This window comes from Phocoena sinus, chromosome 13 (genome assembly GCF_008692025.1).
Source record: "Phocoena sinus isolate mPhoSin1 chromosome 13, mPhoSin1.pri, whole genome shotgun sequence".
Taxonomy (NCBI): domain Eukaryota; kingdom Metazoa; phylum Chordata; class Mammalia; order Artiodactyla; family Phocoenidae; genus Phocoena; species Phocoena sinus.
The window spans coordinates 7909354-7928732 of record NC_045775.1 but is presented as its reverse complement, the minus strand read 5'-3'; the positions used below and the strand labels follow the sequence as shown (position 1 = coordinate 7928732).

Here is a 19379-nt window from a genome sequence, read left to right as displayed (position 1 = left end):
CTATACGTATTATATTTTTTCCTATACTATAAGGGGGTGGGTAGCATATACAGTGTGAATAAGCTGGACAAAGGGATGATTAACATCCCAGGCAAGCAGAGCCAAGCAATGCGAGATTTCATCACACTACTCAGAAATGGCATGTAATTTAAAATTTATGAATTGTTTATTTGCAGAATTTTCCATTTAATATTTTCAGACTGCAGTTGACCTTGGATAACTGAAACCACAGAAAGTGAAACCTTGGACTAGGAGAGACTACTGTATTATTGAACTAGGAAGCAAAATTATAAGATGTATAACATCCGGTTAATTTAACATAATTTAATTTCTTGTAGCAAATAGCTGAAGAGAGTCAGATTCGAATTGAACTACAGATGACACTGGACAGTAAAGACAGTGACATTGAGCAGTTGCGGTCCCAGCTCCAGGCCTTGCATATTGGCCTGGATAGTTCCAGTATAGGCAGTGGACCAGGGGATGCTGAAGCAGATGATGGGTTTCCAGGTACAGATTTGTTTCCAGTCCTTATGTTTACTTTTGTCTTAAATTAAATCAATTGATTGTTTTAAGACATTGACTGACTTTGCTCTTGAGGAAAAATATTTGTCATTTCTTTAAGGGAAAACCTACTCCTTAGAGTGGAGGTTCCAATGACAATTTAAATTGTTTTATTTATTTATTTTTCACAAAATTTTTTATTAAAAAATACAAATGTAAATTTCACATATTTAGTTATTTAAATTAACTCTTTATATATTGTACATAGCTCTCTTTTAAAGCTTTCATTTTATTTTTTCTTAACTTCTTTCTGCATTCTTACTTCCTTTTATGTTGGGTGTTCAGTTCATATCACTCAGTCACACACTATGGAATCCATGTCATTCACCTACCAACGTTCCTCTACTTCTCTCAATATTGCCACTAAGCCTTCCAGTTCTCATATGCTTCTTGACTCTGATTCTGACTCAGAAGAAGAATCTGTGCCTTACTTACCTATTTCATCGGAACCTAATGGTACAGGTGATATCCTGAAAGTCTTTCGCCTCTGGGTTTTTTTTCCACTACCCATAATTTTAGTCCTTTTGAAAAACTGTTGTAACATTAACTAATATTCACTAACTCTAACAAGTTGCTCAGTTAACAAGTCTCAGTTAAAAAGAAACTGCTGCATGAACAAAGAATTCGTTTTTTTAAAGTATTTTCACATGGCATTGCTATTACAATTGATAGATTTATTTTTTCAGCTTACAAGAAATGGAGCAGTACTTTATATCATTTAAGAACATACGGCTTCACTGTCTGTTTCTTCCATTTTTAACCAAGAAGAAATTCTTTCTGAAGTTTCATATCAAGAATGACAGTGCAGAAAAAGCACGTGTAGACTGTTTTAGAGGATGTGTTTAGGTTTTCCTTGCGTCATCATTGTGCTGGGCCTTAAAAAAAGCATAAGACAATTTGACCTGATCCTTGTGCTGAAAAGATTTATAGTTTAAGTGAAGAAACCAGATGGAAAACCCATAAACTGTTAGGTTTAACACAAAGTTAGTGTGAGTACAAAAAACGTTTAAAGTAAATGCCACAGGAAACTAGTGTATAAGCAGTTGAATGTAAAGTAAAATTTAATCTGTTAGTTGAATTCAAAGTAAACTAGCTATGTTTATTTACATTGTCGTCACATTTCCCGGGTGTATATCAGTATAAATCATAGGCGATTATACTGAAGTTGTTTCAGATCTCAGCAATAAAATTTCAGTCTTAACGATATTGTTAGAGGTCATCTGATTAGTCCCTTGAATTGGCATAGGACCATGTCCAGACAGTTGAGAATATGGCTGTTTATAATGACAGCATTTCTGTTCATGGAGTCTGGAAGGTTATTGATGTGAGAGAGAGAGTATAAGCCTTGGAATCAGAGACGTGTCCCCGTGTGACCTTCTGTGGGGTTGTTGTGAGGGTTAAAGAAGAGTTATGTAAAGTGTCTAGCACAGTTCAGACACAGAGTGTTGTTAAGTGATAGGCACTTTTATTATTAGCGTAACCTCCAAAAATGCTTATTTCACTTATTTATTTCACTAAAATAATAAACTGATCAAATACCATTAGAACAAATTCTAAGGGTTCAAAGAGTTTCCTTGGTTGAACTAGAACCTTATTGATTTTAATATTTTGGAATTTGGGAATCTTTTGGTTTATTGCTGCTTATGAGCCATATTTGATCTGTAATTTACACAATTTTATTTCATTTTATTATAGCCATTCTAAAAGTCCATTTTCTCTGAACACGTAATTACTCACTTAAAATGTTTTCTCTTCAAAGAAGATGTGCACTATACCTGTAATTAGGCCTTCTTCCAAAGGAAAAATAGAGGATTCTAATACAGGTGTACTGGTGAGAATAGAGAGCTGCTTTTCATTTTTGCAACTTTTCTGCGGAACTTTGCAAATGCATGAACTTAATTAACAGGGCATTTGACGTTATAAACTACAGGATATGTATTTCCAGTGTGATATAACCTGGATTTTGTTTTGCATTATATAACTTGCTTATACTGATCCTGCATTATTATTATATTTTAGATGATGTATAATGATAAATTCTGAACGGCATATTTGATTTGTGACTTTCATATTAAAAGTTTATTAAATTCCTCATTTTCTTAAGAGACTTGTTGTATTTATTCTCATATCTTGTGCTTATTTATAGAATCAAGACTAGAAGGATGGCTTTCATTGCCTGTGCGAAACAACACTAAGAAGTTTGGATGGGTTAAAAAGGTATTTGAAAATGGTTCTTTGGTTTTGCTTTTAGTTTAGCTACAGCCATTTCACTTTTGTAGTTGTAAGATATATATAACTAGAACTTTTAGACACATAAAACTTGTTTGCACTTTCTGATTTGGAATAATATAATTTTATGTATCTTATGTACGTAAGATACTTTATGTAGTGATAAAAAAAACCTTTTCATCACTACCATGTTGTTAATAATAAAATAGTTTTTGGTGTCAGGAAAATAGAAGCCTGTTGACCTTGGTGCTTTTGTTGTTTCAGTGGGAAAACAACTCTGGATATGACAGAAAGTCCCATTTGTTTCTTTTCCTCTGGTACTATGATTATCGATATTACGTTCATTTTTGATAGTGTCCTATTAGCCTTAGGCTGCTACAAAAAAATGCCACAGACTGAGTAGCTTGTCAACAACAGAAATTAATTTCTCATGGTTCTGAAGGCTGGAAGTTCAGATCAAGGTGCCAGCCAGCATGGCTGGGTTCTGGTGAAGGTCCTCTTCCAGGCTACAGACTTCTTGCTCTGTCCTCATGGTGGAAGGTGTAGGAATTTCTCTGGAACCCCTTTTATAACAGCACTAATCCCATTCATGAGGGCTCTGGTGTCATGACCTAATCAACTTCCAAAGACCCCTCTTCCTAATACCATCCCATTAGGTGTTAGGATTTAACATATGAATTTGGGGGAATATAAACATCCAAACCATAGCAATAAGGTTACTTATGCTATTGGATCTTGAAGCGAAATCAGTCCAAAAAATATTTGAATTTATTCCCCCCTGCCCCCCCAATTTGCTTGTTTAAAGTGTATACAAACAAATTTATTGTTATTTTGAGGAAGACTTTTTTAAGGATACATTAAGATAACTTTTTAGATATTTAATTTATATTTTCTGTGATTTTTATTGCTAATTTAGAATTTATTCTCAAAGAAAAATAAATAAGATATATTAACTTTAATCATTAATTCCTTTCCTCTTTCTTTTTAACAGTATGTGATTGTAAGCAGTAAGAAGATCCTTTTCTATGACAGTGAACAGGATAAAGAACAATCTAATCCTTACATGGTTTTAGATATAGAGTAAGTATTTTTATTAGAATATTTGGGAACTTTATCTTTTAAAGTTTAAGAGTAACGTGACCTTTTCGTCAAGTTAGTGTAATTTATTAGTCATATAGTACAATGTATATAGTCATATAGTACAGCTGCTAGCATACTGTTACATATAGAGTTGGCTAAAACATCTTTATTTCATGGGTCTTTAATATGTTGTTTTCTGAAACTAATTAGAAAATTTCTGACTTACTGGAAATTTCTCAAAATGCAAGGAGTGATTGAATTTATAGAGCAGGATATTCTCTGACCTTCTAACAAGGGTCAAAGTAGTCAGTTTTAATTTCTGACTTAAGTATAGGATAACTAAAATAATTGGATCCTTTGGTAATACTTAACTCCTTTATTAAAAATCTTTTATAGTAAGTTATTTCATGTCCGACCAGTTACACAGACAGATGTATATAGAGCAGATGCTAAAGAAATTCCAAGGATATTCCAGGTAAACCGTTTTATTTTGTGGTTTGTTTGTTTTGTTTTTTTCACCTTTATACATTCTCAGCATGACATGATATAACAAATTTCTTTATTCTTGGGGCTTTTTCAGATTATCTTTCAATTTTAGTCCCATTTAAAGGTGGTTTGTTCCTTTGTGACTTTCATGCTTATGCTATTTAGATACATCTTAATTCTTCTCTCCATTTTACTTGTTAAACTCTGTAGTGTGTTTATATCACATTTCCAGCCTTTGCTATATCCTTTTGTTCAAAGTTGGTTATGATATTTTTTGAGCATGAATGTTCTCCTGTTTTTAGTTTTATGCTCAGCTCTCTAGAAAGTTAAAAAAGTTGCTTGTGAAGTTAAATTTTGCCCCAGGAGCCCTTGTACTTCCAATTTAAGGTGAAGACAAATTCTCCCCTTTATTACTTCCATTTTAAAATTAGTCAAACCAACAATTACCGAGTTCCTTCCATGTAAAAGCCGTTGTGCTTGGTGTACTGTGGGAAAGTTGGCTGCTTACTTTCTGAATGCTTAGAATGTTTATTTGGAGTATATTACACATCCTTTCCTCTTTTCCTTTCTTCCTCAACTCTCCAAATACAAATCTTTTCAATTAAAGCTATATTTGCAGTTATCACCAAGTTGTCTGTTTTGAGAATCACAGAGCCTCAATTCATATAATTGCCACATCTCTTCAGGTGTTTTGAACATTCCCTCCCAGAAAAACTTTCTAACACTAATCAAGTGCAGATTTACCTTTTGCTAGCCTATTCTGATAAAATTGCTGAAACATAGGAAGATGACATGGAGAAAATAAGGAGGCATCATTTGAACAGGATTGATTCTTTTGAAATGTGAACCAAAGTGACTGGCTACTGACTTTTCTCATCTGAGCTCTTGATTTGAACCTAGTAACATTAGAACATCAAATGCATTTTCTTCTCACTGAATAGTTTAGGCTAATTTTATTTACAAACGATAAAATCATTATTACATAAAAAATAACCTATGTTTGAAGATCATTCATTGTTCTTTCTGGTGTTTATAGATCCTGTATGCCAATGAAGGGGAAAGTAAGAAGGAACAAGAATTTCCAGTGGAGCCGGTGGGAGAAAAATCAAATTATATTTGCCACAAGGGACATGAATTTATTCCTACTCTGTATCATTTCCCAACCAATTGTGAGGCATGTATGAAGCCATTGTGGCATATGTTTAAACCTCCTCCTGCTTTAGAGTGCCGTCGCTGTCACATTAAATGTCATAAAGATCACATGGATAAAAAGGAGGAAATTATAGCACCTTGCAAAGGTAAATAGTACATTTCTTGCTCCATCAATATTATTTATGTTCAGATCATTTTAAACATATTAATCTTTTTCAAATATTTCTTTATAGTGTACTATGATATTTCATCGGCAAAGAATCTATTGTTATTAGCAAATTCTACAGAAGAGCAGCAGAAGTGGGTTAGTCGGTTAGTGAAAAAGATACCTAAAAAGCCTCCAGCTCCAGACCCTTTTGCACGGTCATCTCCTAGAACTTCAATGAAAATACAACAAAACCAGTCTATTAGGCGGCCAAGTCGACAGCTTGCCCCAAACAAACCAAGGTAATAAATTAAAATGTGGTAAAACTTAAAGTGTTTAAAAAAATATTTTGCTGTTTATACTCAAATTACAAACTTTCCTAATTGCAGTTTTTCTTTGGTATTTTCATGATCTGTGGAATACCAAATGTTTGAAACTATTTCATTGTGCATGTATCATTCATTTATTCAGCTGGATGTAATAAATTTACTTACTGAATCACACACGTATATGAAATTCAACCAAAAATAATATGAAGGGCTCATTTTTGTCAGGTATATGTATTGGGTTGGCCAAAAAGTTCGTTCGGGTTTTCCCATAAGAACGAACTTTTTGGCCAACCCAATACATAATCACAATATTTTAGGATTTTATAAGCACATTGACTTAATTTATTGATTTAGTAGACAGGATACACACACAGACCTTTAAGTGTCAGGCACACACATTGTTTTTATTATTGCAAACCTCTTAAACCTCCTATGTTAGAGACTTGTTGGGGCAGGACTGAAATCTTAAATCAAATCTATAAGTTTAAAATAATAACTTGTCTCAGATTTAAAGAGTAATGCAGATCAGCTTTAAAAATGCAAATATTACTAATGAATATAGTGGGCATTTTTTATAATTGAGGTGGAGTTGGGAATATGGAGTAAGGATAGAGATTATTATTGCACAAAAACATTTTGATGGAGCCATTTTCATATAGCTGCATTATAGTAACTTTTGATTCAGAATAACCATTTCTTGACTTACTAGCTAATGCAGTATTTATAAATAAATACTGCTATCCATTGAAATGAACATTTGGTTAGCTAAAGGATAAAGTATATACTTAGATCATGTATCTGATTTCAAGTGTCCTTTTTCTTCCCTAACACAGGACCTTCAGTATATGAATAATGATGTGTATTGGCTGTATTATGAGAAATATTTTCATTCTAGCCACAACATCGTGTATGAAACTGTTCTTGAAACTAATATCTCAAGGAAATAATTTAGAATGACAAAGGTAGAATTAGTGTTTCAGCAGTGAAAATGTTGAATTTTTGTGTGAGCTATGATAAAACTAAACATTGTAGAATTAGCGATTATATGATAGTAATTGACCTGAAGAAACTCAAAGAATTCAGAGACACTGAAGGTCATTCCATGTACCCTGTACAAAACATCTAAAAATTAAATTTCTGTTATTAATATTGTAGAACCATTAATGCATAAATGCCAGGCTATTTTAATACCTGACAATATATAGTGCTTTATAGCTTCCAATGTGCTTCCATATGTTGGGTTGGCCAAAAAGTTCGTTTGGGTTTTTCCGTAAGATGTTATGGGAGAACCCGAACGAACTTTTTGGCCAATCCAATATATTCTCTTTTAACTTTCTATATATTCTTTCATTTGATCTTTAAAATACTCATGGAGTAGAATAGGTATTACTCTTTTTCTTTTTGAGACTCCAGAAAGGAAGATAATTTGTTAGATTCAAGACTATAAGAGCTATAGTTTTTTTAGTATATTTTATTCTTTTGTGCTGTTTGACAAGTTAATGATTTCACTACATGTGTTAAGACAGTTTACGAAGCAGTTTTCAGACCAAGTGAGGCATGTTTTCAATTACGTAAGTTTTCATGCTCGCTGACTTATAATTTTCTTGCCCCCCAGTTCAGCATTATGATTTATTTGAAAGCACATTTACTTTTGATTTTTGTTACTTTTTTTTTAGTTCTGGCCCTGCCCTTCGAATCATTCTTCACTGATTTTTTTTTAATACATTTTGCATAGCAACAGTAAGTAATAGGGATTTCTTTCTCTCACAACTATGCATGTAGATAAAACTAATACCAAAACTGACTGTAAAATGTACAGGGATTTTTTTTGGAATTTTAAAATCTAATACGCTCTTTAAAATTTTAAATGTAAAGATGGGCAAATTTAAAATACAGTTTTGCATTTTATTATGCCTCTGCAACATTATTTCCATTGCTTTTAACATCTGTGCCTCCATTGCTTCATTAACTCACAAAATTGTATCTGTGTCTGTCCTTAGGTGAATAACCCTACCTTTTGCATTCCATTTTGGGTGTCACATTTTACGAGTAGCATACACAAATTGGAAGGTATACAGAAGAGAATTACTGAGGGAGTAGTGGGTCATTTGAAGGTGTTACATACACATGTAGCAAGTGAAGGAACTAAGGATACTTTAGTCTTCTGAGGAAGTGTTTTGAAAGGATGGGTGATCATAAATAACAATAAAGATTTAAAGGATTTTTCCTTGGAAGAACTAAGCAGAGAGGCATATTTTTCAGTCAGCTGGGAAGAACTATCAAGCAGTCAGATTTGCAAAATTGAAAGAATTGGCTTGCTATAGAATAGTGAGTGCCCTGTCGCCACAGGTGTGCACCTGATTTAGATGACTGCTTGGCAGAACTGTGAGGGAGCAGCGCTCCTTGATCTGTCCTGTGTATGCAGTCTGATGTCGCGTAGCATGGCTCTTGGGGAGTCAAGCATTGGACTGGATGGTCTGCAGTACCCTACTAATTTATAACTTATTCCTATGGAAGAATGGGTAGAGCGTTAAACGATTATCCAAGAAAACCTAGGAACAGACTTTCTGGTGTGTATCACCAGTAATTTAATATCTAGCTCTTCATTTGTGTTTATTTAATATTAGTCCTAGCACTAGTCAGTCTAGCTTTAGTTGAACTAACTCACATGCTGTCTTTCTTAAAACAAATGTTTGGCTTCATTAGACATCATCAAATATATATATTTCTATACACACTAAAACATAGTACCCATAAATATTCATCTAATCTTTTTTTTTTATTCCTTTGTTAACAACTGCATCATTATGTTTTTTTCCTTTGGCTTCTGTGACATTCTTTGTTCTGATTCTCCTTTTACCTCTCTTTGCAGCACTTCCCTTTTTCTGTAGTGAAGTGCTTTAAAGTAATAAGTGTTAGCTACTATTATTATATAAAATAACATAATTTTATCATATAAAATAATTTTCGAGGGCATATTATAATATGCTAGGTACTCTTCTCAGAGCTTTAACTGTACTAATTCATCCTCATAACCACCCTGTGATTTAGCTATTTATCTCTGTATTTTACAGATGAGGAAACTAAGGCAGAGAAACATTGTGTGCCCAAGGTCACACAGCTAATAAGTAGCAGAGCCATGAGTTTAGATCCAGATAGTCTAGTTCCAGATCCTGCATTCTCAACTGTAATACTTCACTGCCTCACAGTGATTCAAGTAGACTTGAATTAATTGACATTTTATAAAGCAATGTATAGAAATGCTATTCTAGAAGAATGTTTCCTCGGTAATTTTGAATTAAAAATACTATGCTGGAAAAGTAAGAAATTTGTGAATAAAATGCCGACTTTTGATGAAGACAGTTTGGAGAGATCCTAATTTGTTCCAGTGCAAGACACAAAATACTGGTCCCTGCTGAGGGCATTTATCTTTAATTATCTTTTTCTTTAAAGATTTTTTTTAAATTATTTAAGCCACATAGAAAAGTATAAAGCAAAAATGCAACCAATACTAGTTTATTCAGTTTTAAGAAATAAAGCATTGCCAATACAGTTAAAACTTAAGGGTGGGGGGCGCTATTATTTTATCATTATCTCATCTCTGTTTTTTTCAGTTCTAAATATTAGAACATTAATAGACTAATTGGGAAAAAAAATAGTAAAGTTATATACAACTTGAAGTGTCAAAAATAAACCCATAAATGAAGTAGAAGAAAATAGGGGAATATGTATCTGATCTTGGATTAGAGAAGAACTTCCTAATAATAAAAGCAAAGAAAGAGAAAAAGATTGACTAACCAAAAATTAAAGCCTTGTAGATTTAAAAACACCACATATTTTACAATACATCTGCGAAAGATGGGTTAGTATCTTTGTGCATGGAGTACTTATATAAGTCATTTAGAAAAAGGGAATTGACTCTTCCCAATATAAAAATTAGTGAGGAACATATAGGCATTACCATGAATATGAAAAAGTGATCAACCTGATTACTAAGCAAAGAAATTAAAACTATATTGTAAAAATATTCTCACCTGCCAAAGTGGTAAGGATTAAGAAACTTAGTATTGGTGAGATGTAAAGAAACAAGCCCAATCATGTGCTGCTAAGTAGAACTCAAAACTAAATGCTAGTAAAACTGAAACCTAAACCCCTTCTGAAGCAGTCTTTGGCAATAAGTTTTACAGGCCTGAAGTGTATACCCATTGATCAATTAATGGAGGAGCATAGACAATCAAACAGATAATTACAGTACTGTTTAACATGTTGTTTATTATGGAGGCATGAGCAGGTGTTATGGGAGAACAAAGGAAAGCACAGAGAATTCTGCCATTAAAACATCAAGAACGGTCTCAAAAATAATGGCGGATCAGTGATTTCCCAGGCAAAGAAATAAGGTAAAAGACAGCTTTAGGCAAAATGTTATGTGTAGAGGCACTAGTTGTCAGAATTACCTATGTGTTTGTAATGTTGTCTTGGGTTAGGGTGGGGAGAGGGTAATAACAGGAAACAGTAGAAGATGACACTGGAGAGAAAGCTCTGAGCCAGATTGAAAAGGACCATGTTCACTATGCTATAGGAGTTTTGATTTTATTCTGATAGAAGGCTTTCAACAAGAGATTAGTATGTTTTGACTTAATGAGATCCTGAACTAAAGTATTGACAGTGAAAATGGAGAGAAGAAACCAAGTTAAAGAAAGATTCTTTTTTGTGTGTGTGTGTGGGGGGGGGGGGGGAACTATAATGCTTTTATTACCAGAATGTATGAAACACTGATCCTTTTATAATTCTGCAATACAGCCTCAGATGCCCATAGTTTCAAAACAACTCGTCTTTTAAATTTCCATAACATCCATTTAGAGTAAATGATTTTGTTGCTGTTCACAGTAGAAGACAGTCTTTAGCTTTGATGGTTCAGACCTAATTAAACAGAAATGGCTAACTTTGGGCCTAAGATAATAAATGTGGTATAGAGAGAAAAGCACAGAACCCTACCAATACATATAAACCATACTCCATTCAAATAGTCCTGGGACCTCACTGAATGGACTTTCAAATAAGTAATTAAGCCTCCAATTAAAAAACATTTTAAAATGTACTATCTGATAAACTTAAAATACAAAAAATGCAGTATCACCAATTATGTGCATTTTCTAGGATTCATTTTAAAATTCAGGCTAATGTTTAACAATAGTATTTCAATTATGGCATTTGAGAAAGGTTATACTTCTGGGGAAAGATCACATAAACATGCTTTTTGGGAGAAGATATGTTTGGAAAACAGTAATGGATAATTAATATTGCTTTAACATTTCTAAAATCACATAAAAATGATCATCTTTGATTGCCATTTCAGTGAGTTTCAATACAGGGTATGTTACTGTCCACTTACTAGTAACCAAAGCACACATAGAACAGACTTGTAAAAAATACTCAGAATCAATTCTTTTCATGAGCTAAACATTTCTGAGACTTTAAGATTCATGTTTGAACATGCAGTACTGCAATGTTGGCTACATAAAATAAAATAAATAGAAGATCTTTTTCAGAGGAGGCTCAATAATCAGAGGCTGTATTGCATTTAAGGATTTAACACTGGCTGTATACAGAAGGGAAAGCATTTCACTTAGAAATATACTTCACATTACTGAAGCTCTCTTTAATATCGCAACATATAGCAGCTTACCATTCTGACACTTAAAAATCAACAGGAATAGTGCTACTCTTTTATCCTTTGGTTCCCAGTGACAAATAATGCAGTAATAACACCTCTGGTCTTCAGTTCCTCTCGAATGACATTTATTAACAAAGAGAAACCCGATGCTTTAGCTGAAATTTGGCAGCCCAAGAAGTGTACCAACTGCTCCAGAATACCCCTCATGCTCTAGAAACAATGCTTTCAGTTGACCTTTTGACAGTAATCCAGTGCATATGCCAAGAGTTTTATCGAGAGAGCAGCGACACATAAAGTTTCCAACAAAGACAACTGTTTATTTTCTCATTAACAGCCCACATTCGTGCCACAGAACCAATGTTGTTGGTGATAGTAACTAACGTAGCTCTTGCTAGATGCTGTTTACTAACATATTCTTGCTTCTGCTTGTAAATCATATTCCCAAAACTAGATGCTACAGCCCAATCAGGCAGACCAAGTCTTTCATATCTCCTCTGTAAATATCACGGACCAGCTTGTCAGCTTGGGTGCTGTCACCTTTGGATGCCATTTCAAGAGCCTCTTCAAAACTTTCACAGCCAGTCAATAAACTACATAGACCCAGAAAGGTAGCCCCTCCAAGGCTTGTCCCAGTTGCTTGTTCATAGTTGTCTTTGGAATGGACTGCTAAAATACTGACTGGAAACCAGTGTTTACTCCCAGCAGTGGATAGGGATCAGCCAGGTTGAAAGGCATCTTTTGGCATCTCTCAGGTTCTGAGGCATTAGCAAAATAATAGCACCCTGCTTGTCCACTGAAACTGACAGAATCTGTCTACAGCAAGCCCTTTACAAGGCAGTCAGGTTCATCCAGTTTGTGCAGGTGGGGGTTTCCAACTGTGTGAAAATCGTTTTCAGACTTCTCAGCACCACCTCCTGTAGCACATAGCACCGTGTGTAATGTTGAGAAGTTTTTATCTCTTCCCCTTTGCATAAAAGTAGGCAGGTCCTGGGTCGGAAATCTGATAAAGTGCAAGTTCCCTCTCCAGCCAAAAAGTGTTAAATCTTTCAGTTCAAGGTGTACATCCTGAATACCAGTGGATCCATAGGCTACATTAGAAGTCACGTATTTCCGGATACTTTTTAAGCTCTCAACTTCTTCTTCTTCTTCCTCTGCTGTGATATCGATAGGTTCAAAATATGAGCCCTTTACCAGAGTTCCCCCGATGTCCATGCCACACTATGGGAAAGAGGGTTTCTTGGCTTCCTTGATCTTCATGGCGTCGGCCCGAGGGACGAGAGGCGGCCTCGGTCCGGAGCGCAGAGGGCTGTGGCGGCGACTCCCGGCGGTGGCTGGGCCGCTTCCGGCCCGAGCGCCTGAGACGAGGCCCCGGCCCAGGGGGCGGACCCCCACCCCCACCCCCACCGCCACGAGGGGCGGCTGGTACCGAGCGAGCAGGGGAAACCGCAGGCCTCGCCGCTCCGGGGCCCCTGCCGCCCCAAACAAAAGGCCCCGGGCCCGCCGCCGCCGCCGCCGCCGCCCTCTAAAGAAAGATTCTTAAGTTGAAATGACAAGAATTAGATGACTGAGTGGGAGGGGAGGAGGGAGAGGTTTTAAGGAAGTCTGGTCGTGCATTACACTGATAGCCTAGTGATGAGACTTAAAATTTGAAGATTGTGACATGGGCACACGCTTCACACATTCTTCAAAGGTTTTGGAAGGATATGAAATGCAGATTTTTCATAAAGTATGCTAAAGCGGTGGCTTGGATACCCAGGAGGGCTTACTGATCTCAGTCTCCCAAGTAGTAGTTGAAACCATAGCTAAAAGTTACTTTACATGTAAGCCTAAAAAAATTAGTATGAGTGTATGCTAGGCTGCGATATATTTTAAGTGAATAAATAACTATATCTAAGTTTGTGTGCTTATTAATCAAGTATTCTGCATTTAGCACATATTGGAGTAATTTGAGTCGGGTAATCATCCATCAACCTACTCTGTCAATGATTCTCAAAGTCAAGGAGCTGCATCAGAATTCATCTCAGAATTCATCTTAAAATGCAAATACTTCCCCCACCCCCAATTTAATTATATCAGGATCTCTTGAGATGAAGCCTGGTAATATGCGTTATACATAGCTCTGGATAAATCATACACACTAAAGTTTAAGAACCACTGACATAGTGACCATAGATGGGTCCTTGGCACAAATGTATTCATGAACGTCACAGTTATAAACAATGAGAAAGTTACTCCTATTTTTAAAAATAAAAATGATTGCACTATTATTAGATGGTTGGGTTGGGTTGGAAAGAAAAGACCACATATACCCCTGTTCTAAGTCCAGTTTATTTGGCCAAGATAAGTTGCTAATGCTGCTTATCTACCTGTGTTTTTCCCTTTATGTGTAGTTTTTTTATGGAAGGCTTAACTTTTGGTGACCCGTTGAAAAAGTAGGGTCCTGCTGGAATTGAGAAAGCTACATTCTTAATATTACTCACCTTTCATACTAGGGCTTATGGTACAATTCTGCGAAAATGTGAGCTAACTGGGCACTTTTGTGAAGGGAACATTGACACATACTGAGCTTTCAGTTCTTAAATCAAACTGGGCATCAGGGTGGTTACGTCTTCATGTGGGCCCAGTGGAAAGAAGATTGTGTCTTACCCCTAAATATTATCTCTGTCCTCAGTTCTCTGGTAGCTTGGAAAGCATACTTGGTCAACATGATTATATGCATTTGCATGTAAAGAGAAAGAAGATTTCCCTGCGTGCTTCCATCTTAATTTTAATCATGTTGTTATCAATGAAGGGAAAGTTAAAATGTTTACAGCACAAAGTGTGATTTTTTGATCATAGCATATTAAACTGTTGTTTCTAAAGAGTGTTAGAGTATAAATTTGCAAACCTCCTATTGCAGATTGCTTGATTTGGCATTTAAAGACTGGGATTGGTCATTTGATGATGTTGATGGTGGTGATGATGATGACGATGTTTTTGATTTCTGAAGAAGTAAATGGGTAAATCAAAAAATGAGAAATGAGTTGTTTTAGTATTTCCAAGTAGTGCATGTGGTTTGCACTTTGGGTTTTCATTATTTTTGACCAGTTTGAAATTTTATTAAGTTGTTTTTGACAGTACTTATTTGAAAAGTAGTTTTCAGACAAGTTTCTAACTGAAATTTCCATGTTAAGTATAAAAGTGAAATGCTATGTTCAGATTCTTTATTGGCTATATATTTTCAATGCAGTTGGAATTGTAATTTTTTATCTTAGGAATGAAACATGTAGAAATAACAAATGGAGCTAATTCTGTTACTTTCTGTTCATTCCAAAGAAGCCATATGCAGAGAAGTAAAATTTACAGTGTTTTTAAGTTCCTACAACTGTATTAGTTTGTGAACATAGCATGGGATTCCTTTCTCCCTCCACCCCTCTCTCCTTCCCTCCTCTTTCCTTCTTTCTAACTTGCAAGAATTGAAACCATAAAAACTTCGTAAGTCTAATAAATGCTGTGAACTAGCTGTTTCTGATTTGGCTTTTTTTGTGATGTGAAATGTTTACTTTTTGAAAGTTTAATGTTACTCTTGCTGAGGAATGCTAATGGTATGCTGTGAAAGCTCTTGTGCTTTTAGAAAATGTGGTTTGGTTAATAGCGGCTAACAGGTTTGAATGAAAATTGAAACAGGTTTGAATGAAAATTGAAACTCATGCGTTAAACCTTTTATATGGAATGAATTTAAAAGAAGTAATGTCTATCTTAACCTAAGCAACATGTTGTAAAATACATACTTAAATCACACATTATTGGGATCTGTTTATAACCAGGATTTACAGAGTAATTTTTACATATATTTACTATAACATGTTTGTTCCCATTTCATAGATGTAAAAGATGTGGCATAGGGTCAAACAGTCAAGTAGAACCTGGTCCATAAGTGCACTCTTCTTTCAGCTACATGAGGCAGCTAACAGTTAAACCCCAAGTCAAACTTGACATTCACTTGAATTATTCAGTGACATAGTGTCTCACCCTAATATTCAGTTAACCATATTAAAACTTGTGTGTCATGTTTGTGGCCAGTGTGAGAAAATATGAGGAAGAATATAATTGCATGTACCTAAAAATAAGAAAAGTAATACAGTAAATATGTTTTATGCATGATTCAGGTGTTAAAAGTATAGTAGTTGGAAGACTATATAGTTTGATGTAAATGGAATGCCTTTTCAAAGAACTGATAACAATCTCTTAAATTATTTCACTGTATCAACTAACTTTACTTTCCTTTTCTTTCCAGCTAACTGCCTTCTATGAATGCAGTCATTATTCAAGGTGATCATATTCTTACAGTTGAAACAAGACTGAAATATGATGGCCCAAAATTTATTAAAAAGCTATATTTTCCTGAGAGACCGATACACACATATATGTTCCCTTTATTCCTGCAATATAAATTCTAAATGTTGGATAGATTTTTCTGGGCTCCTTTGGAGCAACAAGTTGAACCAACAGTGATTGGTTAATAGAGTAAGAATATCACGTGCAACTCTTCCAAACTTGTTCCATAAAACTCTCTTAGCATCACTCACACTACATTGGATAGAAGGATTGAGAAGAGTTAAACCATCTTTTCAGCTTCAGCAGAGAGATTTCACCAGCACATTTGCCAGAAGAATCTGGGAATGGATTCCACTACAGTGATATAGACTGCATCTTTAAGAAGTGACCATTATACTGTGTGTGTGTGTGTGTGTGTGTGTGTGTGTGTGTATGTATATATACACATGCGCGCGCGCACACACACACACACACATCCATATAGTACTGTAATACTGCAAGAGGGTTTTTTTTAACTTCCCACTTTATTTTTTTATAAACATTAATCAGATATCATTACTTACTGCAGTTGCAACTATGCATTTGTATAAAGCCATAATGTTGGAGTTTATATCACTCATTTGTGTGTACCTGATGGAAACTGCATGTTCATGTTTAAGCAATTACTGTAACAAGTTTGAAGTTAATTATATCAGTTTCCTAATGCTTCATAATAGGCAACTTTACCCATGTTGAATGCCTTAATTTAATTTTCAAAATCTCCACCCTTTTCTGTATTTAAAAAAAAAAAAAAAAGAACAAGTGTTTACCAGCGCTTAGGATGCAAATTTGCTTTGCAGAAGAAAAATAGTGCACTATTTTTACACATAATAGTTATCAATGTCAGCCTATTTTGATTGTATAAGAGAATTTTTTTTTAAGTATTGGTGATAGAAACAGTAATGGATAGTATTGGAACTAATATATCTTTTATGTATATCTATTATTCATCCAACCCTTTTTACAGACCTCAGTATTAGTGTGTGACTATGAAATGTTTTCTTTTAATTTCCTGGCTACCCTAGGTATGTTTTTATTTCTGATAAAGATATTTGTGACTATTTTTACATTTTCACACTCAAGTTTCAAAATTTATCTCAAATACAAAGAAAACTAAGACATACTGTAGATATATTTTAAATATTTAAATGTGATTCCTTAAATACACAACTGTGTATGGCAATATTTCAGTATTGGGTTAAGAAAACTGGTGACTAGGAAGAAGTTGCCTCAAAGGCACTTAACTTTATTTTTATTTTTTTAAATGCTGTTAAAGTTAACAGTTTATGCAGGACTATTCCTGCTTTATTTCTCATTATCCCAGAAAAGTGTATGTTTTATACTGCTACAGTGTACATCAGTAAGAATCAAGTTAAAAAAAATTACGTAGTCTTTTATCAGTCTTTCTTTATATACATACACGTACACAGAGTTTGGTGTGATATTGAAATACATCATCTAATATTTCTATGAAGGAAGTAGACATTTTTCATTGATTCCTTCTGGGGTCAGTGTAGGGTGTTTAAAGAGTTAGATCCCCAGTTATAGATACTATTGTGGAAATTGAAGAGTGGCCTTTGGCTACTGATGTATTGAAACTGAATCTTGTTATTACATTATCCAGGCTGCACTCTTTCATGCTGTCTGTGCTAAAACTAGATATGCATGCCATTTCCCTTGCAGGTATGTTCTGGTTTGGGGGCACAGCTCTTTTTTTTTTTTTTTTTAAGTAAGATTAAAAAATGAAAAATATATAAAATTTATATAGAATAAATATTTCCATTCATTAGACTTGTTAAAAGGAGACTGAATTAATATTTTATATAAAGATTTTGTTACACTATGGGAGGCTCTATCATATTATTCTGAATTGGAGAGTATATATATATATATATTTTTAATAAACTTTATTAAGGTGAAATAATTTGAAGTTTACACATGAGTAATTGAAATATTTGAGTAAAAATGGCAAAAGTTTAAATTTTGAATGCTGTATATATTAAAGAATATGGAGAATCATGGTGTGATGCAACTATATGAGGAAAATTAATGTGAAGTTTTTTTGGGGGGAAAAAGATATCCTAAGGAGCGAAAAAAATCTCTCCATGAAGATTCTTCACATTATATGGTTTGACATAAGGATTTATAAGGTTGTTTGTTCAACTAATGGAAATGTGCTTAATAAAAAATTCTGACCTTGGGTAAGAATTTGCTTTATACCCTGTTGCTGGTTTCATGTACATACATGAGTGCATACACCCATCCAAATGCTCTCTTCCCAACACTCATTAAATATATGACATTGACTTGGTTTAACAGCCTGATTTTGTGCCAGCTTCTCTTTTTCTTGAGGCTCCAAAACTTCCAAGATAAATTTAAGACCAAAAGTTGCTTATTTTGTCACACCTTGATTTCTCCTAGAGCCATAAATACCTCCTTTTGAGAACTAAGAAGTAGTGAATACTGGGATTTTCTTAGTTGGATTTTTTTACTTTTGTGGGAATAGTGAGACAAAGTAGAAGGAACACTGATGCCAGGATTACTGTTGAGGATTACTGTATAGCACATTTTTGAAAAGTATTAATTAAACAAATGCTATCTAGAAGCAACATTTAAAAAAATCTGTCTGAAAGTTTAAAATGCTCTGGAGCTAACTAAAGGATAAGTATACCAATAAATCTAAAATAAAGGTTAGTGTTTTTTAAACTATGCTAGAGTTAACACCATTCTGGCTCTGAAGGAGCTCCTTTATCCCAGTTTACGTGCAGATCCTCAAGAAGAAACACTCTAGGTTGCCAGACCACAATTTAAGAAGTTATGCTGCTGCTGTTCATCTATTCTTACAGGATCTGGGTGGTAAAATAGAGAAACTTGGACGCTATATTACCTTAGTGAAACATACTTTAAATAACATGTTTTAAAAATCCGATGATAACAAGTCACTTCTGAGTTTCTCGGTCTCTGTTGACACTGCTACTGACTCACCGCTCCTCCCCTGGGATAAGATGTCAGTTTCCCTATATTGTGAAGATACCGTAGCTGGTCTGTAAAGCACTTTGAAGATAAGCACTGTGTGACAGTGCTGAATATTACGCTTGGGGGGCCTCTCCTTGATTCCCTTCCCCATAATAGTTTTGTTTGGAATTGTAATAAGTTATGAACTGCATGGTTTAGATAATCATAAATATTGGATCAGCTGTCCCCTTGAACAAAAATGATACCCCTGATATTTTTTAATTTTGTTGCATCTTTGTAGTAATGTAATTGTATTTTATGCCTGCTTTTTATATTAAAAAATTAAATAAAAGAAATTAAGACATAAGCATTTTCATACTTTTCCTGTGAAATAGTCCTAGAATGCTGCAAC

At 34.5% G+C, this 19379-nt stretch overlaps 1 protein-coding gene and 1 pseudogene across 1 annotated transcript in view; one reads left to right on the top strand and one right to left on the bottom strand.

Annotated features, from left to right (window-relative positions):
- Positions 1-19334, top strand: part of ROCK2 (Rho associated coiled-coil containing protein kinase 2) — a 137723-nt gene extending 118389 nt beyond the window's left edge. Inside the window, exons 27-33 of the mRNA XM_032652509.1 lie at positions 339-507; positions 2708-2778; positions 3782-3870; positions 4267-4345; positions 5393-5654; positions 5742-5955; positions 15933-19334. Coding sequence (XP_032508400.1) covers positions 339-507; positions 2708-2778; positions 3782-3870; positions 4267-4345; positions 5393-5654; positions 5742-5955; positions 15933-15936 — 888 coding nt within the window. The 3' untranslated portion in view covers positions 15937-19334. The remainder of the gene's footprint in view (positions 1-338; positions 508-2707; positions 2779-3781; positions 3871-4266; positions 4346-5392; positions 5655-5741; positions 5956-15932) is intronic.
- On the bottom strand, positions 7265-15936 carry LOC116764175 (annotated as a pseudogene).
- Positions 19335-19379: the final 45 nt, after the last annotated feature.